We start from the raw sequence: 22,759 nt of genomic DNA on the forward strand, positions 1-22,759 counted from the left end.
TTTCACTATTATTCTATCCTTCTATCCATTCTTAGCTATCTTTTTTCTGTGAAATGTATCTAAAACTAGAGTATACTAGCTCGATATTTCTTATGGCATGCGATCGATTAAGTAAGTAAGTGTTTAAGTAACTGGCTCCAGTGATCGCTGTCTCTTAATTGCCAATCGATGGTAACAATTTTCTGTCGGTTATTGAGGCCTATCGAATCTGTTGACTCTGTAACGGTGCGCGGATACCATGATGCTGATGCAACTGTTTTCTTAAGTCAACTAATCCTTTCGCTAATTTATTTAAATACATAAACAGGTGATTATTATCGCCTGCTTATTTATCCGAAATTTTTATTGAATTTTCTTTGTGGCACGACAATTATTTTAGGCTGTATATCGATTAGTGCATTTTTGCATTCCGATAAACAATTTTTTGAATACAAGTTTTGACATCTACCAAGACATCTTTGAGATATCTCATTCTCTAGTCAAACTGTAGCTTCTGATAATTTCCCCTTTGCAAATGTATCTTGATCCTGCGACACTACCAAGTGCTGCTATCGCTCCTTTCGTCTAGCGATTATAAACGCTTTCGATCGATTGACGACATTCTTTCCTTCATGTATAAGTTAGGTCTAATTTATCTTGATTCTAAGACACTTGCATCAATCTATATCCTTGATGTCGTCATCCGAAGAGTCCATGTTGACAGTCAAACTGCAGCAATGCCTCTCGATTATACACACGCCTGGGATTTCATCTCTGTGTTGGCAAGCAAATGTTGAGTATCTGGATTCTACGACACCTATATTAGCCTATCTTGGAGATATATTTTCATCTTAAATGCCTAGCTAGCTGCAACTGTAAGGCTATTAACGGGCTTAAACCTTTATGGAGCGACATACAACACATACATACATAGCTATTTGGTTGATATATTTCCCCCAGCTTCTCTGCTCTATCGATTATTTATCGATAGAGTATTTCTGTAAGTGAGTTTAGGCCTATTAACACTGCAATACCTATGTAACCGAAGCCATCTTGAAGATCCTTTAGCCTTGAGTAGTGTGCTATTAATGTTTTTACTTTCGATTATTCATGGTATCGATTATTTCGATTTCTCGATTAAGCTGTATCACTAAGCCTAGACCTACAAAAAAAAATTTGTATTCATTTACGAATAGTTATATGTTTAAGGAACACACATACATAGACACTTAAATTCGCAATGCGTGGCGCTAGTATTTGGTTATCAATATATCATCATCATATATCATATATCGTCATCATCGCTATCGTTATCGTTATCGTATATCGTATTTAATGCTGTTGAACACATGAATGCAGCTGCTCTCCCGCGAGAGGCAAAAGGACTCACACCTCGGCGCCCTGGGACTTGGGGATAGTGGGTTTTCAGGGTTCAGAGCTCAGTTTCAGAGATTGGATCTCGGATAGCGGATGGGTTGTGGTGGTGGTGGTGTTGGATGTGCTTGGGCGGTGGCTAAATGCTGCTCGATCTTCCCAGGGCCGACGTTGTGGTGATGTGATGCTTGTGCCGGGCCCTGTCCCTGGTGTCCACCTTAGCGAAGAACGCCATTGGGAGGCCGGGCGTGGTCCTCGGGGTCTGCGGGGGTGAAAGTCACGGCCGGAATCGCCGGAATCGGTTGTGGATTAGAAACAGGGCCAGTTCCATGGCCAACGGCAACGGCAACGGCTACAGTTCCGGCGGTCGCCGGCGGACTGGCACTCACCTCGTGCTCGGCCTGATGGCAGAACTTGCCCTTCAGCCAGGGCCACTTGATGGTGCGGACGAGGGTGTTCCGGAAGTCCTCGCTGAACAAACAGTAGATGTAGAAGGTCAGCGAGTAGTTGATCAGCTCCAGCAGATTCGCGCTGGCCCGGAACACCTGGAAGGGGAAGCTCGGATACACCTCCGAGGCGATAGTCATATGGAGAATGGCCATGGGCGAGACGCATACAAGAAACAGGATCGAGGTGCTGCCGAGCAGCAGGAACAGTCGTCGCTCCTCGGCAAACTTGCGCGGATCATCGTCCTTCACATAGCCATTGGTATGGGCATGTCCCTGGGCCTGACCCTGGGCGTGACTGTGTCCATGGCCATGACCATGGCTCCGGCTGAGCACCATCTGGCGGCGACGCTCACAGGTGCGCCTATAGACCATCATGATGCGCATGTTGAGACCGCCAATGAGCACGGTGGGCACCAACTTAAAGATCACCTCCAGCATGATCTTGTAGATGCGATAGAAGATGGTCTGCTGGTAAATGGTGTTGTCGCGTCGCAAGTAAACGTACACATCGCTGGAGCCCAGGATGCATTTGATCAGCTCGCCGCGGAAGATGCTTGGCAGGTAGACAATCACCGTTGCCAGGCAGGTGAGAAAGACCACAACTCTGGGGATGGGGATATTAAACAGATGAGAGGGAGTCTGGCTTTCTGTAGGCTACGCTTACCCTGGCGGTCCCATCACGGGCCTGGCGAAGCCCGGATGACAGACGGACACATAACGCTCGATGGTCAGCACCAGTAGCATCATTACTCCCACGCCTGAATAGGTATCAAAACAAGGATACTTTAACTATTACTAATACTAACCAAAAAACCCGAGCTTAAAGCTAAACTCAAGCTTCAGCCAGTTTGCGCCCCTTTAGCAGGGCAACTTACCCAAACATCCATTGCCCAGATAAAGCTCCAAGTGGGCGGTGTAGAAGGCGGGGCCAAACTCCTCCCACTGTCCTCGATCCTTGTGCACCAGCATGCGGATGCCAAAGGGTATGGCGAACACAATGGCCAGCAGGGCGGCCGTGGAGTAGGCTGTGGTGGTGGCGGAGAAGGCAAAGAGCAAGGAGTAAGGTCATGGAACAACAATGGGATTAACTTTGGGGGTGAATCTATAAAAATGTCCTTTATGGTTGACTTTATGGCATAATTATGGCGCCGCTTCCGCAGCCATGTGGCAACAGGAAGTGTCCTCACACACACACATGCACACAGACGCCACTAGAGAGTTGCGGGCCAAATGAATGGCTTTTCTTTCCGGTTCCCCTTTTCTTGGCTTCCGCCCTCCCTCTCTTCCCCTCTTCCTCTCTCTTTTTTGATAACTTTCGCTTGTGTTGGCGGCACATGTGTGTGTGCGTTGTTTATTGATTTATTATTTTGTTTATGAGCATATAATTACATTATTACTAATATCATGTGTGTGCCCCGTGCCCCCGCCAAATTGCTGTGCACACAGCGCTTAATGTTCGCTATATGACTTCCTCAGCTGGAGGAGCAGGCTCGGAGGAGCAGCAGCATCCTCTCATAATGATGGGCATCTAATTGGCCACGGGAACACACACACATCAATATAAATGTCAGTTTTGTTTGTGCGACAAGCCTGACAAGTGTCCTGCCATCACCCAATTTTTGGGTTATGTGAATCGGAATTTCTTTGCGGTCTTAAAGGATGACTCCACCAGTGATTGAGCGGGATTCTATATAAATTTATTCAAACTGAATACAGATCAGGGATCGCTTGGTCAAATGGGGACTCTGTAAGGACCCTACTTGGTGGCAATGACCGCCAAATAACAAATGGGCCGTCCTTCGCCAGTAAAAAGGCTGCCAGCAGCAAAATATTTTTGTTATTTTAATAAAATGAGCCACACTGGGGCGTTGCTCTGATTTCGGTCATTATTACACAGGCCCTCAGAGCGGAGGCTCTTCACAACTTTTATTTACTGCCACTTGAGCAGCGCTAGGGACGGGTGATATTTTAGTCAGTCAAGTCAGTTAGCCAAAGGGTCTGTCTTGCTTTGCATTTTCCTGGTTTCCCTTTTCCTCAACTCTCTCTCTCAGTCGAAAAAAGGGCAATCAATTATGCTAGCATAGCATGCGTATTACATTTGAAGCATTTCACATTTTATTTTCACATTTTTCAGGGGGCTTTTCCCACTTTGCCTTTGTTGGTGTTCTATATACCCTTTTATGGGCCACCCAAATTCGGGTTAGATCAGCCACAGCAGCGAGTCATAAACTTGGCAAGTTGTTTGGGGCAGAAATTTGGACCAGTGCCTAGAGGGCTACAGCTAAATAGGTTTTTTTTTTTCTAAATCAGATCGATGGCTAAGGGGAAGAGAATTAAAATTTTGCTTAAAAAACGTAAAACAAATATTTTATGTTAAGTTATTTTTGTTTATATATGTTTTAGGTTGATCTAGAACCCTTAAAGTGTGTCTAAAAATATGAAATATAAGTTTTTAGGCAGCAAATTCTAGGTATATTTAATTATTTTAATATATAAAAGACTTTAAATATAAATAAGATGCATAGCGCCAGCTTTTTAGGCATTCTAAATCTGCCTGTAAGTGTGGATGATGGTTTTGTGTTTATTTACACTTGCAAGGTATATTATTTTTTACAGATTTTGGCACCATGGCATCATGGCATCATGCTCATTAAGCATCTATTTTAAAAGAGTGTCCAAAAACCTCTAAAAAATGTACTTGAAAATCTAAAATACAACATTAAAGACACCAAAATCAGTGTTCGTTTTTAGAAGATCTGAAATATTATTATTATTTATATTCCACAAAGGATATAACCCATGTCGGTTCACTGCCCACCCCTTTATCCTGACAAGTAAAGTGAGACGCCTGCTGCTGCCTTTTCCGTGTTGCTTCTCTCCTCTGTTTTTTTTCGGGGGGTTTTCCCCGTGAGTGATAGTCAAGGCTAAAAAATTACCAGCAAGTGGCGGCGTTGACAAAGTTGCCTGTTTTCCCGGCCAAAAGAGTGGGCAGGAAGCGGAGCTCATTAATCAATTAAAGCGCCATAAAGAAAAGCGGGTGTCTAATAGAGTTGACATGCTGTCTAATACAGCAGAAAAAGTCATGGGAGATGGGCTTAGGCAAAGGCTCTGCATAAATTTACACGGGGTTAAGCGGTCTCGCCTAATGAAATAACTTTCAATGAAGCTAAACAACACACACACACACACAGCACAGATAGCTCGACTTTGGGGGCATATATTAGCAGCATTGTGGCAGCTTCAATTTCCTAAGAAATCGTCGAGGTTAATGAATAAATTCTGTGGCACAATGGCTTTGGCCTGGCAACGGGGAATACATATGTTCTAAAGCGAAACTCAATTTGGCAATCAGTCAAGAGTCAAGCCCAATTCCCAGGCCTCACTCTCTCTCTCTCTCAATATATATACAGATATATATAAATTTTGTTCCGGAATGAAGCTGAGGAAATTCAATGTTTTGCGTGGGCGAAGACGTACGAGTGTCTCTGGCCAAATTCAATATAGGTTATAGCAAATCATACCCGCTCTTTGGTATTTCTTTACAAAAACAGAAAAAAGTGAACAATAAAATGAAGAGGGTCCCATAAACTCATTAGGCACTCAATAGAGGCCAGCTCTGAGTTTCCTGTAAATGAATTGGCAAGGCTTTACTCCACAAATTTAATTGTCTCAACTAGACATAGATATTGTGCCTAGTTAAGGCTTTGTTTTAGGGAATTTGGCTTGGAATTTACTCAGTAATTAATTGGAAAATATATAATCAGGGACCCATACATCAGAGGGACTTATAATATAACCAAATAGTTAAAGCAAGCTTTAATTCTTTCTGTGACAAGTGGAGTTTTTCCCTGGCGATGACAAGCCAAAATATTTGAATACCAAAGACTAGAGTCCTTTCCTGGTGGCATGAAGAGGACAAGGATGAGAATGAGGATGAGGATGAGTATGAGAATGATGAGGATGAGAAAGAGGACATGGATGAGCACAAGGATGAAGATGGGAGAGAGGACAAACACGAAGACGAGGATGAGCACAAGGATAAAGATGGGAAAGAGGACAAAGACGAAGACAAGGATGAGGATGAGGATAAGCACTAGGTATAGGATGAGTACTAGACCTAGGAGGAGTCCAAAAAAGACAAGTACCCAGACAAGGACACTTACCCCTCATGTAGATGTAGGCGGTGCCACGCATATTGCGCCTGGTGAGCACAATCAGGTTGAGCACGTTGCCAATGATGCCCATGGCGCAGATGATGGGCAGCAGGAGCCCATAGCAATACTCCCTCAGCGACTCTGTTCGCGGATCCTCCACATCCTGCAAATAGATAGAAAGACAGAGCCTGGGTGAATGAGCTTGGCTCGTAAATCATCGCCGGCTGGCCTCCTCCCTGCCATAGATAAAAATTCAATAGTCGACTTGACACTTTTATTTTGTGACTACACACAAACACATTTCCTATTTTCGCCTTGAGTCAAAGTTGCAAACAAAAAAGCAGCTTCTGGCTGTCTATCAGCCAACTTTTGGCTTAACTCAGGGCTAAATTGCATTTGGTGGGAGAGTTGAGGTGGCAGCTAGTTCTTGGGGTTTACAAAAACATGTGATATTGATATTTAAACCAGAAATCGGACTGCTTTTAGCTGTTATAAGCTGGAGTAAATGAGAAGAGATTCGAAAACTCCTTGAAATATGTATTGTTGTATTTCATTTTATAGCAAAGAAAGTATTTCAAACCTCTATTACATCAATTTTAAATTGCTTCAAAAACTCGAAAAATGTGTTAAATTTAATCAGAAAGAATATCTAAAATATATACATATTGATATAAAATTTATATGAATTCAAACTGAATTCAAAGTAAAGACTCAATACTAATACCTTGATTGATACTTTTAGCCGCAGAATTTTACGAAATAACCCTGCCCAGTTGAACTCTACTTTATTTTATAAAGAAAATAGAATAAACAATGGTTTCCTTTTGCAGCTTAAGACTTGGACAACCGAATACGTGCTGATTTAAGAGGTGGCAGGATTCTTTGGCGGACTTTAAAGAGTTAAGTGAACCCAGCAGACCCCCGGTATCTTAGATACGGTCACGGAGCTTCTGCATCGCAGCTTGTTTCCTCCACTGAACGAACGTGCTGTGCCATGAAATGAGCAATTCCCCGCTACCTCTCCCTTGCACAGTGGTCGAGCTTGTATGGAGCCGCGGCCATAACTACTTCTAGATGTGCTATCGCTATGAAACTTTCACCAAAAATCTAGAAAAATGTTTAAGGTATATCCACAAAAAATTGGCCATATTGCTCGACTTTATCATATAGCTGCCATAGGAACAATCTGTTAAAAATTAATACTTAATATGAAAAACTTTTTTGTTTTTCAAGATATCTTAACCAATTTCACAGATTATATGTTTGGTACAGGTTTATGCATTTTTACCAAATTTGGTTAAAATCGGATCTCTATATCTTATAGCTCCCATACAACATTTTTATAAAACCATTTTTTTCCAAGACCTAACTTTAATTTTTTAGTTTTTGATCTCTTAATGAGAACGTTGGTGAAATATAAGTGCCCAAAAGTAAAAAAAAAATTATTCACTTATATATTGTGTGTTTATTTTGTCCAGCAACAAACTTACACAGCTTAAGGGGGGTAAGGTTAATTGGGTGCAAAACTCACTACTTTTCAAAAAAATGTTGTGGCGAAACGGCTAAAATTAGCTTAATGAATTAAATACCATATAATAACACAACATTTGAGCAATTTTTTTAAAATTTTTGTATTAAAAAATATTTACATGCTTACGAGTAATAGCGAATCTCCTGAGTCCCCACAAAAAAGTTTATTTTCGGTGTACATCCTATCCTAACTGTCCACAAAAACATCAGATATCAATAAAATGTATTGTATTCACTAAAGGATAAGTGCCCCGAGATACTCAGGTAACTTTTTTATTTTTAAAATTTTTTCCCGATTTTCTATTACAACCCGGATTATTGGCTAAAAAATTAGGGTAATTTGTTTTGTAATGGCAAATTTGCAGCCGCAGGTAGCCGCAGCTAAAGTAAACATTTTTATAATCTTTAAATATTAGTTAATGACGGCACATAAATTTCATTTGGGGGCAACGGGGGGAAAATACTTAAAACTTTACGTAAACTCAACATATACGAACTAAAAAGACGCACTTTTTTAACAAAGATTTACACGAAACACAACACAAATTATATATATATTTTTCTGTACAAATAAAGTATATACCTTTATCTACCATATCCAGTCCAATTGTTTTTGGTTTAACAGCGTTTTATATTATATTTAAAATTTTTAAATTTGGTCTGTGCACTCCACAGCTGACAAATTAAAAGTGCATGAATACAAAAACGCTTTTGTCAATCTATTTTCAGAAAGTCCCGTTAGAAATTCCAAGCAGACCGTATTGCATGGTAAACTTTGGACAATCAGCTGATAGAAAAACCAGGTTTCGCTTGGATAGCTCAAAATCAATTTTTTTATTTTTGGCCTATGGGCCCGACCACTGTGCCTTGACGACCCTGCTGTTTAACTGAAAACATTTGAGAAAAACATTTCCCGCGGTGCCCGAAAGTAGGCAACAGTTTTCACGCGCAGCAGGTTGCCAGCGGTTGCTGGCTCCTGGTTAGGAGCAGTAGCTGGAGGATCTACTGGAGCTTGGACCGAGGTCCGAGAATGGAGGATGGAGGAGAATGCACTCACCCGATAGAAGTCATCGCGCAGGTCGGTGAAGACGGGCGAGGAGTTGCCTGCCGCGGCCAGGACATCGGTGGTGCTGCTGAGATTGGAGCCCCAGATGAAGGAGCAGTAGGCGGGATCCTCTTCGGTATTGTAGAGCCTCGTTATCATAGTAGTTGCTTCTGTTATGCCGCCGCTGTGAATCGAGTTTAATTTGTGTAAGTAAGTTAGCAAAAAAGGGAATGGCGAGTAAAAATAGACGGAACACGATTTCGGGTACAAAGTCGAGAGCTGGATTCTACACTAAGAAAAAATATAAATAATATTTGAAAACCTTTTATTATCCACCTTCTTAAAAATCCCTTAAAAAGGTGTCTAAAAGTATGCAATGAGATATTTTGCGTTATAGTTTTGGACACACTTTTATGGTTTCATATTTTTATTTTAGTAATTTGGAAACCCTAGCGCTTAAAAAAGTGTCTAAAAGTATGCAATGATTTATATTGTGACATAGTTTTGGAAACCTTTCCATGGCTTAAAAAGAATTTCGAAACCCTTTTTTAGCATCTCTTAGTCATATAATTTATTTCAAATACTAGGTACATTTTACTCTTAATTTTTCCGAGTGCCCACAGGCCTTCCAGCCCGAATGAATGTCCCGGAATGCCGGGACTCTGCCTTCGATGGCCATGTAATTTAAATAGAGAAGGCGGAGGAGTCGGGCGACTGTGACTGTGACGCGTCTAGCGGAAACGGAAGCGTTCACTTGTACACTTGTGCGATAAAAACAAAGCGCAGAAGGAGGCAAAAGTTGGGAGCTGGCGTAACAATTGGGACTTTGATTGCCGACGCGCAGTACAAACAAATCAAGGCAAAAATTGAAAAGCAACTGCCAGAGGAGACGTAAAAGTAAAATGCTGGAAATAATTGCGGGTCGTAAATAAGTTTTTTGGATGGATAAGAGCCACCAGGGACTGGCCAGAGATTATGTACCTGGTTTCCTGTTCCTGCGTCCTAGCCACTCCGCTCAGCTTGTTTAGTACACGGGCCAGCGTACTTCTGTGTTCGGTTCATAGAATCTTTGCAGCTGACAGGCTCTGGCCGAGTTGGTTGCAATTCTGGCTAACCTTTCACGCGGCATCATCTTGACACCTGTGTGGGGGTAGGAAAATTCAGTTAAATTAAAGAAATTATTAGATCACATTAATATGAAAGGCATTAAATGAAGCTTGACCGTGTTGAAATTCGTCACATGTATTTTATTAGGCGACACACACACTCTACACTTTATTCCCGCGGCAACAGGTGTGTTTTATTTGCACGCGTCATGCGCCACTCCCCATTTTCCCCAACTCTCCCTGCCTCGGTTCTCGGTACACCATTTTCCATTTTCCCAGCGGCAGCTAAGCGCTAAAATCAACGTTGACAGGCAGCAGAAATTCGTATAAAATATTTGATAAATTGCCCGCGAGCCAGCTCCAAAAGGGAGGAGAGGAAAAGTCGGAAAAGCACCGAGGGGAGCTGCTGAGCTTTTCCTTTAATGGCTTTGTGTGTCTGTCAAAATAGGAGAAAAGGAGAAAAACAGAGGAAAAGAGGGAAAGCCGAAAGCAAAAAGCAAAGCAAGCAAGTGCACCCGCAAGTATGCAATGCTTTTTTTGCGGCCGCCGCCATTTGCATATCACGCATACGCACTGTGGCACTCGAGAACACCTTGTTTAGAGCTTTGTGCGGTGACACAAACATGACACGAACTTAATTTCCCCAAGGCACAACATGAAAGCGGGAATCCTTACTGTACCGTACACCTGTACAGAGAGTGAGTGTGTCCCTGTCCCTGTCCCTGTCCCAATCCCAGTCCGAGTTGGATTCTGGCATAATTTATGCCTGCGATTATCATAATAATTCGCCAGACCAGTCCAACACATACACACAGGACAAGGTAGTCTGGGTTTTTAGGGGGTGTCAAAGGCTGGGTGGTGGGTGATGGGTTGTGGTTGTCCTGTGTGTGGGTGCGGGTGTCGACTGTCAACTGTCGCTTGTTAGTTTTTGGTTTTCGAGCTCTTCTACGCCGCTGTTTGTCGAGCACTTACAGTTATTGCGGTTTAGTTTGCCTGGCGAATAAATAGAAGAGAGAGCGTAGAGACCCGGTTCGAGGTCCTTCCCCTAGATTTGGCCACCCCTTTTTGGATTTGTTTTACATTTTCGTTTCGTTTCCTATATACCATATAGTTTGTGCATGGCTTTTTCATTTTATTCGTTTAACAAACAGCAGTTTGTCATTTAAACAAACATGGGAAATGCGGGGGGTTTTGTGCTTGATATGAGAGTGACTTTGCCTGTTTATCTTCCGACGGAAATGTAAGAAGAACAAAAAAAAGAAGGAAAATAAAGCTTGGACCAAAGGGAAAAGGAAAAATGGCAAAACCGAAGCGTGGCTTAATGGACCTGCTGGGAGAGAGAGGGTTTTCCAGCACACACCAGCGATCCATCTATCTCTATCCCTGTCTGCTGCCGCATGTGTGCTGGCATGATTAATGCCTTTGTTTACATTTCCCGCTTCACTTTTTGGTTATTTTCTGCCCCGAAACCCCTCCCTACCCCACTACTCCTCTGTCCTATAGGGAATGATATGTTTAACAAAAAAGTTTAACGCAAATTAAGTCAAACTGGCAGCGCTTAACGATGTGCGACATAGATGAATATCCTACCAACCATATGTCTGCGAGTGAGTGTATATGGACAGTATTCTGTTCCTGTGTTCGTTGGGACTTTAATTTACACACAAAATGACAACACCCACACACAAACACACACACACACACACACACCCACACGGTGTGACAGCTAGCAAATTAAGTTTAGCTACCAAAAAAATGTATATAAAAATAATAAAAATAGCAAACTGTAAAAGGAAATCAACTCAAGACCAAGTTTAAGTGGATTTCCCAGATCCTGTCAGGAACAGGACAGTGGGCCTGGGCTGAAAAACACCTCTTATAGCCTTTATATATGGTATTTTATATAGACTTTGCTCATTGATATTCATTGTTAATTTGAAATCAGATTTTTAGAATTTCAGTTTAGAATTTCCAAAGTTTTGGCCTCGGCCCATTGTCCATTCTCTCGCTGGGAAAGCTGCTCAATCTGTTGGCTGGGCGGGTGATTAGGAACCCTCCTCCTCCTCCGCCGCCGCTCCTCTCGTTACGATGAACTTGTTCCATCTGCCTCCCATGTGTGTCCTTTCTGGCCATTAAGTTTTTAATTTCCCTGGCAGGACATGGCTGCCACTGCTGTTGTTGCTGCTGTTTTCGCCTCTGTTTGCTGTCCACCTTTTCGGCGACATTTTCATTTTTTTTTCGGCTTTTGTTTGCTTTTAATTACGCAATCGTTTCTATTTAATTTTTTTGTTTCGCCCTCCAATTAAGCTTTTAATTAAAACCCCAAGGCGATGCCACCTCGGCTGCTACTGCTTTACCCTACTTATTTTCCTATTTTCACGACTTTTTAATCGAAAACTTATCGGGACGAGTTGTAGAAGACGCCTGCGCTGCCCGATTAATTTTCAATTTAAATTTACATTTGTATGCACAGCGGAACAGGAGCAGCAGCAGCAGCAGCAGGCACAACTTTGGCCATAAATTGGCATGACCAGTTGATGTTGTCGCCCGGCAGTTATCGAAATTGCTTAACGGTCATCTCCCAGGCTCCATCAACCTCCTCCCCTTGCCACCCGCTGCGAGATAAACATGCAAAGTGTGTGGCCTTAATGTCCTTTCCCCCCGCTGCCTTCGGGCAGGTCAATAAAATGCGTGTCCACAGGGAGAAACCAAACCCAGAGAACCAAAGCAGCTATAGCTAGAGTTTGGTTTTTTGTTTTTGTTTTTGATTTTTATTTATGTGATTTTTTTTATTTATGAAAAAGATGGTTTTGGTTTTGGCCCAATTTGAAATTGAATTTATTTTATGTACAGCTTGTCACCAAATAAAGTTTTTTAGAATAAGAAAATCAAAGGTGGGAGCTGATCTGAAGAGAGGCTCTAGAAACAACCTGCTGGTCTTGTTAGCCAAGCTTTTAATTTAATAATATATTTTATAAATTATATATATATATACTACAATTTAGATATTATATATTTATATAAGTATATTACAAATTTTTAATATTTACATATATTTTTTTATAAGTTTTATAAAGGGTCTACCTATAACTTTAATTAAATTATAAAACTTGAAATCGTTTTGTTACCCATTTTGGTTCCTAAAAGATCCAAACGTTTAAGAAGTATCCATTTGTCTTTAAATATTTCTTATTTTTTAATTTATAAATTAAATTAATATTAATTATTTATAAATTCAAGGAAGTAGCAAAAGAAGTTAAGTGTTTTAATAATTTTTTAATTGAATTCTTGAATCAGTTTTTGCTCGAAATAGTTCCTATAATTTAGGATTAAGATAAAATTAATTAAAATTGTTAATATTATTATTAATATTATTATTGTAATATATTATTGTAATATATTATTGTATAATACATTATTGTATTTATTTAATAAATTTTTTTTAATTATCAATTTGAAAATTAGCAAAAGAAGTTAATTTTGAATCGATTTGTTATCCACTTTTGTTCTTAATAGTTCTTAAAATTAATGATTTAAACATTACTTTGACTTTTTATGCGGTTTATTTCTTAATAATTTTAAATTTAATATTTTAATTAATTTTAATATTTTAATTTATTTATTATTTTCTATTTTTAACTATTTATTAGTTATAATATTTTGAATACATGTTAAGTTTAATTAATTTCACATTTTGCTGGAATTACTTCTTAACATTTGAGTTTTAACCTTTATTTTTTTTTTTTTTGTTTACTTGTTTTTTTTAATATATTTTGTATATATGTATACAAAAAAAGCCTAATTCCTTTTTGGCCATCATATCCTGTTAACTGCTACCAGCTGATGCCACGCTGATGGCCGCTTAACATTTTGACCCAACCATTTTCAGCCGGAGTTTGTCAGTTTCAACTGGCTCTAAATAATGTCGACAAACGTGACTTTTGCCCCAAAGAGGGGAGGGGGTGGGCATGACCCCAGGGACCTCAACTTCAACCTCCCCCGCCCCCCTATTGTTGTGGAATTGGAATCTGGAACTGAATCGGTGTCTGAATCAGAATCTGTGAGCTGCTTGGATAATGCTGCCTTTGGCACAAGGCATAACTTGTAATAACGCGCTGACCCAGACACAGCACACACACCACAACACACACTTTCATAGAGCTAGTGGAAATGGTAAAAGTCCGGAGTTTCCCGCTTTGGGGCGTTTGGGAAAATGCACTCAAAATGAAAATGAAATGTCAACTTACCCGCAGAGGCGTGCGAAGGGCAGCGATGACGCTTTCGTTGCGTTTTGTGGCAGCAACACGTTGTTGTTGTTGTTGTTGTAGGTGTTTATTGTTGTTGCAGTTGTTGTTGTACTTGTTGTTGTTGTTATAGTTGTTGTTGTAATTGTATTTGTTGCTTTTTGTGGAAGTGGCAGTGACTGTGGCAGTGCTCTTTTGCGCTTTTTGAAAACTTATACTGATACCGTGAATATAATTCAGCTGCTTGTTGAACCTTGCCCCATGGCGTTGCCTCCTCTACTTTTGCTGCTACTGCTGCTGCTGGTGCTATGTGTCTCGTGTGTTTTTGGCAGTCACTGTGTGTGTTGCAACTTTAATTGGCAGTGTCTCGATGGAGCCCCCAGCTGCTGTGGATAAAACGAAACATAAATCTGCACTTAATTGCGTTTTCTGGTGGTAAATGCAACGCGGGGCGTGGCTGCACTCACACTCTGTGGCTGCCGAATGTTGCCTACTTTTGTGCGCCAAAAAAAAAGTTTCGCTTTCTCGCTTTTTTAATCCTGCTTCTGGCAAGGCGGCCTCTTCACTCACTGTTCCGCACTCCGCACTTGAAACTTTAAGCACTTATTTGTATCCTCTTTTTATCTTATTTTCCTTATATTTCCTTATTTTTTGTTATTTTTGTTTTAGTTTTTCCTTAAACAAAAAAAATGTTTAAAAAAATGCACAAAGGAGGTATGATCGAAGCTGTTGCTGCGTTTGCTGCTGCTTTCTTAGTTGCTCCAGTTGCTGCTGCTGCGACACGTCCATGCCTTTGGATGCCCACGAGCAACTGACTCGCAACTAGCTGAAGCAGCTCTATTTATGGCCTCGCAGGGCCCCTTTCAATCGAGCTTTCAACTAGGCTTTTCAATGGCAACTGGGAAATTTAGCGGGGAAATTTGTGGCCATAAATATTTCCCTGCCAAGAGGGTTGATCAAAAGGATGGTTATCTGCTCCTGCAACTGCATTTAAATTCTTTTTATTTCTTTTTTAGATGATGTAACTGTGGGCTGGACACTCTCTCTCTCTCTCTGTCACTCTCTCTCCTGGCTCACCATATCCTGCGGGCAGGGACAAACAATCTGGCCCAGGTTGGGCCTCAGCCAGCAGCTCAGCGAAATCAAAACAAATATAAATACCACACCGAGGAGAACTCGGCAGCTGGTCCTCCCACCTCGGGAAAAGTTGGCTGGTAAGCTTCTGCCTGCTTATCTTCTTTCGGTTTCCTAAGCCTTCGCCGGATTACGGATTGCGTATTGACAATCACGGCAAATGGCAGCCCAGGCAGGAGCAGGGACAGACAGAGCCGTGTGAAGCCCAGACAGTTGTAGCCCCTGCCTGCAAATATCGGCTGTCTTAACCCGTGCTGAATGGCAGGCAAGGCTCGGAGGCAGGATGCCGCCTGCACTTGCTAGTTAGCACAGCTTGCCTGCAAGGATCTAAGGATATAAACCGCCCTCCCCCCCTTTTCGGCCCATTTGGCAGGCCCACGTTGACGATGAGGACAACGTCGACGCCAGCGTCGAACCCACTTGTGAACTATTTCAATAAGCGTTATGCACGCATTGTCCTTCACCCTGTTTTCCCCCACTGTCACTGTGTGTGTGAGCCTCATGTATATATGTATGTATATCCGAGAGAGTGTGTGTGCGCCACCCCGCTGCAGTTCCTTCTTCCGTTTCCCATCCGACAAAAGAAGAGCAAAAATTCAGCCAGAGATGCTGCTCACTTATCCGAAAAGTACTTTGCCTGAGAGATAAGGTTAGCTTTTTAGACAAAATTTTGAATATTGAGATCCGGCTCAAAGGACCATATAGGGATTAAATAATCCAAATCTCCATTGAATATTAGTTTGGAGTTCCTTTGCAAGTAAATAAATTGCCTTCAGGTCTTGTTAATACTTATTAGATTAACATTTCGCAGTTACTTCTTGGCAGTATCCTTCAGCTGGGGGCATCTGCCTTTCCGTAACCTCCAACTGGACTTTTCCCGGCCATCCTCTATTTTCCTTGCCGTCATCCGTAGTAGTGGCTGTTGTCTGCGTTGCCTACAAGCAATTTGCGGTGTTTTACATTTTGCATTTTGCGATTCTCATTTTGATTTTGATTTCGGCTGCAGTCAACGCTGGCGTCGCTGCTTCCTGTCGCTGCTCTCGTGTGTGTCTGTGTGTGTCCTTTTGTTGATTGTCATCTTCGTCACTCACTCTCCTTGCTCGAGTGTCGTGTGTGTCTGTCTGCGTGTTTTTCCTTGACTGAGCCACCTTGCGCCAATTATTGTCGCCTTGCCACGACGCCGACTTTTCAGCTTTTTCCACATTCCAAATGCCTGCGCGGTGTCCAGGTCCACGTTCACGTCCAGGCGGATCAAACAGGCGCTGGGTTTTCCCCTTGCCAAGGCAGACAGGCAACCCGCTTTTCACGCAGCTTTTCCGCTTTTCCCCGCGCCGAGTCAGCCATTTTTTGGTAAGTAGGTCAGTGGCAATGCTCGTGAGACGAGGGTCGCCGCAGAACTTTCTGCCACGAAAATATTCAAAAGGAACCATTGTTTGGGGCATTTTCTGAGAGAATTTTATTTTATTTTAATGTTGAATTAATAAACTTAGTTAATTTTAAGTAAATTGGAATTAAGTTTGTTAATTTATATAATTTTTTACCTAAAGTTTAAATTAAATACTGTAGACGAAAATAAAATTCTGAAAAATGTTTGGAAAGTCCTCGAATTAAGAGTTTTTATGACTTAAATCAAATTAATTATCTGTTTTTAGAAAATCGTAGGTTTAGTTTAGTTTTTAAAATCAATTTAAATTATTATTGTGAGTTTAATAAATTAAGTTATGTTTCAAAGAGTGAGCTCAAAATTCTGTCTGTCAAAAGTATACATTTTGTGTCATTGATAAGTTTTAATTTTTGTGAAAAGCGAACATTTTACTGTGTAGATTTGATTTTTATACCCTTGCAGGGTATTATAATTTCAGTCAGAAGTTTGCAACGCAGTGAAGGAGACCTTTCCGACCCTATAAAGTATATATGTATATTCTTGATCAGCATCAACAGCCGAGTCGATCTAGTCATGTCCGTCTGTCCGTCTGTCCGTTTCTACGCAGTTTTAAAGCTATCTGAATGAAACTTTGCATATAGTCTTCTATATACTCTCACTGCTATATATGTCGGAACGGGCCGGATCGGACGACTATATCATATAGCTGCCATACAAATGTTCGATAAATAATTTTGCATCATTATACCCTTGCAGGGTATTATAATTTCAGTCAGAAGTTTGCAACGCAGTGAAGGAGACGTTTCCGACCCTATAAAGTATATATATTCTTGATCAGCATCAACAGCCGAGTCGATATAGCCATGTCCGTCTGTCCGTCTGTCCGTCTGTCCGTCTGTCCGTCTGTCCACCTGTCCGTTTCTACGCAAACTAGTCCCTCAGTTTTAAAGCTATCTAAATTAAACTTTGCATATAGTCTTCTATATGCTCTCACTGCTATATATGTCGGAACGGGCCGGATCGGACGACTATATCATATAGCTGCCATACAAATGTTTGATCAATTTTTAGAAAAAAAATTAAAACTTTGCTGTTTTTTAAAATTTTTTCACCATTTTTTAGATATGGCCATTTTATATTATTTCTGAATTTTGGTAAAAATTTTATGAAAATCGGACGACTATATCTTATAGCTGCCATAGAAACGATCGGGAAATTAATAGGAAACAATATATAACTTCGTTGTTTTTCAACGTATTTTCATCTACTCTGAGATATAAGCTTATTTTATTATTCTAGAATTTTGGTATAAATTTCATGAAAATCGGACAACTATATCATATAGCTGCCATAGGAGCGATCGGTAGATGTAGAGAAAATGTAAAGGTGTGAATGTAAAACTGTAACTGTCAAACTGTAAACATAATAAGTATAGGTAAAATGTAATGAAATAATATCTGCAAGGGTATACAAACTTTGGCGTGCCGAAGTTAGCTTCCTTTCTTGTTTTTTAGATATGGTCATTTTATATTATTGCAGAATTTCGGTAAAAATTTTATGAAAATCGGACGACTATATGATATAGCTGCCATTGGAACGATCGGGAAATTATTAGGAAAAAAATTATTGCTTCGTTGTTTTTCAACGTATTTATATCTACTTTGAGATATAAGTTTTTTTTTATTATTCTAGAATTTTGGTATAAATTTTATAAAAATCGGACAACTATATCATATAGCTGCCATAGAAGCGATCGGTAAATGTATAAAATATGTAAAACTGGGAATGTAAAACTGTAACTGTCAAACTGTAAACATAATAAGTATAGGTGAAATGAAATGAAACTCTGTTTTGTGAGTGTTGTCAGTATTATAATCTATACTTTAAACATCAAAACCAATCTGCAACGGCATGCCGAAGTTAGCTTCCTTTCTTGTTAATTTTAAAATAATCAAGAAGTTGTTTAATATAAAAAATAAAATTTTATAATACAAAATAATATTTTTTCTTAGTGAAGGAATCATTTTCGACCCCATAAACCATATATATTCTTGATCAGCATTAACATGCGAATCTTTCTAGATATGTCAGGAAGAAATCGATTTTTTGGCCATTTTTGCAAAATTTTATAAAGGGTTACATCATTAAAATTAGCAAAAATGGCCAAAAATTTGGATTTCTTAAAATTTTAAATTTGGTATGCAGTTTTTTTAAATTAATAAAAACTAACACAAAACTGCTTTCCGAATCGAAATTAATGCATTTTTGGCTTAGTTATGATATATTTTAATTGTTACCTGCAAGGGTATACAAACTTTGGCTGGCCAAAGTTAGCTTTATTTCTTGTTATATAGGGAAATGTCGTTTAATTAATTATTAAATAAATCAAAGACAATAATAATTTGGTTTGATACCAAAGAGTGATTTAAAACTACCCCAAGCACAGTCACAATTTCCATTTCCCATTATGAAAAACACAAACTGAAGCTGATTTTTGAGGATACTTTTTATTTATTTATAGTTTTTGTTATTATCTATTTTTACTATTTATCAACATGGAAGTTTTGTACAATTTTTGTACAATTCTTTCCCAATATCTTTATGCTTTTTCATTCTTTATTCTATATTTTTTTCTTGTTTTAATTTTATATTGTGTTCTCTAGGCGAGTGCACTCTGCAAACCATTCACAGAATCTTTGGGACTCCCCTTAATTGGATGCTCCTGTCGCAGGGCACGAGACATGTAATAAAGGGGGAGGGAAAACAGACAAAAACAGATAAAGACAAAAAAAAAACAAGAAATGGCAGAAAAGAAGTGAGCAAAGATTGTCGAAATTGCCCTGAAAGAGTTTTTCAAAAGAATTCGCTGTGCGCCATGGCTTCGTGATGGTTTCCCGCATTTCCCCTGCCCTGCCAGTTGTTATTGCTCTTGTTAGTTATTGTTGTTGCCTGTCCTTTGCTGCTGCTTATTGTCGCCGTTCCGCCCCCCCCCCCCCCCCCCCCCAAACAACACCCCCAATATACCCCATTACACCCCCGAAAGCCAGCCCCCGTTGCCGCTCGAGTTACGCTCAGTCACCCGTTTTTTTTTGCTACGCTCACCGCTCGGCTCAGACTTTCAGACTTTGGCCACAAAAATGCCCTAACGTAGCATGTTCCACATTTGGCATTCAGCAGTTGCTGCTGGGATCCAGCGAGTGGGCCATAGATTAGCCCCCAGTCTTGGTCTCAGCTTTAGTCTCAGTCTTCATGTCTCAGTCTTCTTATGTGTCTTTAGCATTTTGGATACCCTAAGATCTTAGGCTTGGTTTACATTAAGGTAGCATCTTTGTTTTGTTTTTTAAATTATAATAGAATCTTAAATATGTGTGGATAAATTTGTTTTTGATTATTGAAAAACGAATTTCGCTTGCTGTAAAGTCCTGCCAACTACTAGGTATTCGCTTTTCTCTCGCCGAGGCCTTTTCTTCTGGTTTGAATGATTTAATCAATAGTGTGCGATGCCGCGGGCACACCGCCTGCAGTCAGGCCAGGGAAAGCCCCCAGCCCCACCCACTGCATAGCACTTCAGTTCAGCTGGGTTCGGGGCTGGCATTGTCAACGTCCTCGGCGCAGTCATCATCATCATCATCATCCCCCATCGTCATGTTTCGTAACTTGAGTTGTTTAATGCACTTTTGCCTGGTGACTGGCTCTTTTGAGATGTGCCCCTCGTACCCTTCGGTGGGAGGCAGGATTCCCAGTTGCCTGCATATCTGATGAACATGCAAAATAATTTAAATGCATTCAAAAGTTTTGTGGAAATGCCCCGAAAGGAGTACATCCTTGACAATGCATTCGTGATCGGGATTTGTGTGCTCTGTCGGAATTGTTAATCGAGCGTGTCGAGCTGCCAAAATGGAATGGAAATGGATTTCCCAGCAATTTTCCCCTCTTGGCCAAATCAAACGTGAATGTCGTTTTGGTTTTGATTTCGCTTTAGCGGGTGACAATGATGTGTGTCCGCAATGTGGCTGCCAGAGACCCCAAGCTCCAGGGCCAAGACAATTGCCAACTAATTATGGTTTGGGTTTCGCCATAATCCGACTCCATTACCCCCAAAAGGCATCATCCTTCGAAACTTTTCCATTGTGCTGACCAAAAAAGAGGATTGCATCTGCTGCAAGGCAGCCATAATAATCTCAGTTTGTGCCACCAAGAACAAAGGAGAGGAGCAAGGTCTGGATATATAATTTTGAAAATAATACAGACTAAATAATAATTTCAAAAATAAATATTTTAAGAATTTCTGTAAGCTTCTGAACAGATATAATTCGTAGAGTTAACTCTTTCAGGGACTACAGAGATTTTTTAGACAGTTTTTAGGTTTAGACTTAAGACACTTTATAGGCCTGTTCTACTTCAGTTAAGAAGAAATACAATAATTTATTTTAATATTATATTTTCGTTTATATGTTTTCCCTCTCCTGATTTTCATTTCTCTCTGTGTAATAGAACGCCGCCATGGTTTCTTCCAATTACAATTATATCACTCATACGCCAGGAGAGCCGAGGGCGTCCTTGCTCTGTCACTCAGTCAGTCAGTCAGCCAGTCCAGTCCTGGTGTCCTGCTGTCCTGGCGGGTGCAGAAACCGGACCCTGACCCTTGTTCTGCTTCTGGTTATCGCTACGCGCCATCCTGGCCACTAATTGCCGGTTCGCCAGCTCCGACCAGCTCCTGTTCCCTGCGCTGTTCTGCCCATTACTCATTATTCAATCTGGCTGCTAAATGCTTTAATTACGTTTGTTTTGCCAATTAAAAACAACACGTAACACGTAACGTAACGCAACGTGGGCGGAGGCCAATCGTCCGTTCATTGACCCCGTTCTTTAATTCGGCCAACCGCTGGGCTACTTGGTCAAGATGAACGCTCACCAGGCACGCCAGGTGGGGTAGCCAAATCTTTTGGCAACTCGTCAACAATTGCGTGTTGACGCAGGACCCAGGACCTCGACCCATAGCTCCGTTGCCCTTTCAGCTCCTTGGCATATTTCACGCGCCCTTTTTTTTTGTTGGCGGGAAAACCCAAGCGAAAAAGCTTACAAAACAGCATTGAAAAACAGTGGACTTGAAAAAGTTTCTTATTAGAAATTAGTTCTTTTTGAATTATAAAATTATAAAATATTAAATTTTGTATTATTTAATTTTTGTAATATTTCTTTTAGACCAATTTCCTGTCACCTTTTTGCAGGACTTCCTTTTTGCAGTAGACTTCCAACCACTGTTCTTGAGCGAAACAGCAGGCACAACTTCATTACAAACGCCCTGGTTCCGCCTCCTCTTCCTGCGTGGGCCGAGATTTATTCAATTTAATTTGGCATCGGCATCAAATCGGGGCCTGGGTTCTCGTGGTGTCGAGGCATGTGATTAAAAATTGTTTACCAAGTTCAATGACATTGAGTTCCGTTGCGTTTGCGTTTGCGTTGAGTCGAGCTGAGCTCAGCCTGGCTGACGGAAGCCATTCGACGGAAACGGGCTGCCTAGCAATCCGCGGCGTCCGGAAATAGAGGCTCCTGGTGGGAAAAGTGAGATATGGTAAAAATCTGAGGGAAAGTTTGCTCTGCTCAAAAGGACCTTAACAAGACAGCAAATTGTTATACCCTTGCAGGGTATTATAATTTCAGTCAGAAGTTTGCAACTCAGTGAAGGAGACTTTTCCCACCCTATAAAGTACATATATTCTTGATCACCTAGCCGAAAGCCACAGCAGCTATGCCTGGTATCCATCCTGTAGCTTAATTTAAAATTAAGCATACAGCGTACAAATAAATATTGTTGATCAGCATCAACAGCCGAGTCGATCTAGCCATCTCCGTCTGTCTGTTTCTACGCAAACTGGTCCCTCAGTTTTAAAGCTATCTATATGAAACTTGGCATATAGTCTTCTATATACTCTCACTGCTATATATATCGAAACGGGCCGGATCGGACGACTATATCATATCTGCCATACAATTGTTCGATTAAATTTGAGAAAAAAAGTATAACTTGGCTGTTTTTTAACATTTTTGCACCATTTGAAGCGGATGTTTTACAATTTTTCTAAATTTTTTAAATTTTTTTCTAAATTTTTAAATTTTTTCTGAATTTATAACATTTTTTTCATATTTTTTATATTTATTTAAGAATTTTTATATTATAATTTTTAACATTTTTAAACATATTTTAACTGTCAAATTGGAATTTGAATTTAACGACGATCAGTTTTAGTGTGCCCAGGTGCAGTTGTAAAATAACACCTAAATTTGGATTCAAAAGGTTTGAGTCTCCGCTTACTTGCGCCGGCTCATAAATGGTTCGAAACTTGGACTTTTTATAAC

The 22,759-nt window shown here is 40.5% G+C and overlaps 1 protein-coding gene across 2 annotated transcripts; it reads right to left on the minus strand.

The window, feature by feature from the left end:
* Positions 1-1,079: 1,079 nt before the first annotated feature.
* On the minus strand, positions 1,080-14,070 carry LOC108083388 (probable G-protein coupled receptor B0563.6). 2 transcript variants are annotated; one of them, XM_017179139.3, is made up of 8 exons: positions 13,885-14,070; positions 9,513-9,671; positions 8,544-8,715; positions 5,966-6,119; positions 2,678-2,827; positions 2,467-2,560; positions 1,743-2,406; positions 1,080-1,615 (listed from the first exon to the last, which is right to left on the minus strand). In XM_017179139.3, the coding sequence occupies exons 3-8, from the start codon at positions 8,688-8,690 to the stop codon at positions 1,493-1,495; spliced, it is 1,332 nt and encodes a 443-aa protein (XP_017034628.1). In that variant the 5' UTR covers positions 8,691-8,715; positions 9,513-9,671; positions 13,885-14,070; the 3' UTR covers positions 1,080-1,492. The 2 variants fall into 2 exon arrangements, 1 of the variants encoding a protein (XP_017034628.1); XR_011445608.1 differs by lacking the exons at positions 1,080-1,615; positions 1,743-2,406; positions 2,467-2,560; ... (2 more) ...; positions 8,544-8,715; positions 13,885-14,070 and adding an exon at positions 9,125-9,436 and having other exon boundaries at positions 9,513-9,665.
* Positions 14,071-22,759: the final 8,689 nt, after the last annotated feature.

This window comes from Drosophila kikkawai, chromosome X, assembly GCF_030179895.1.
Source record: "Drosophila kikkawai strain 14028-0561.14 chromosome X, DkikHiC1v2, whole genome shotgun sequence".
Lineage (NCBI taxonomy): Eukaryota > Metazoa > Arthropoda > Insecta > Diptera > Drosophilidae > Drosophila > Drosophila kikkawai.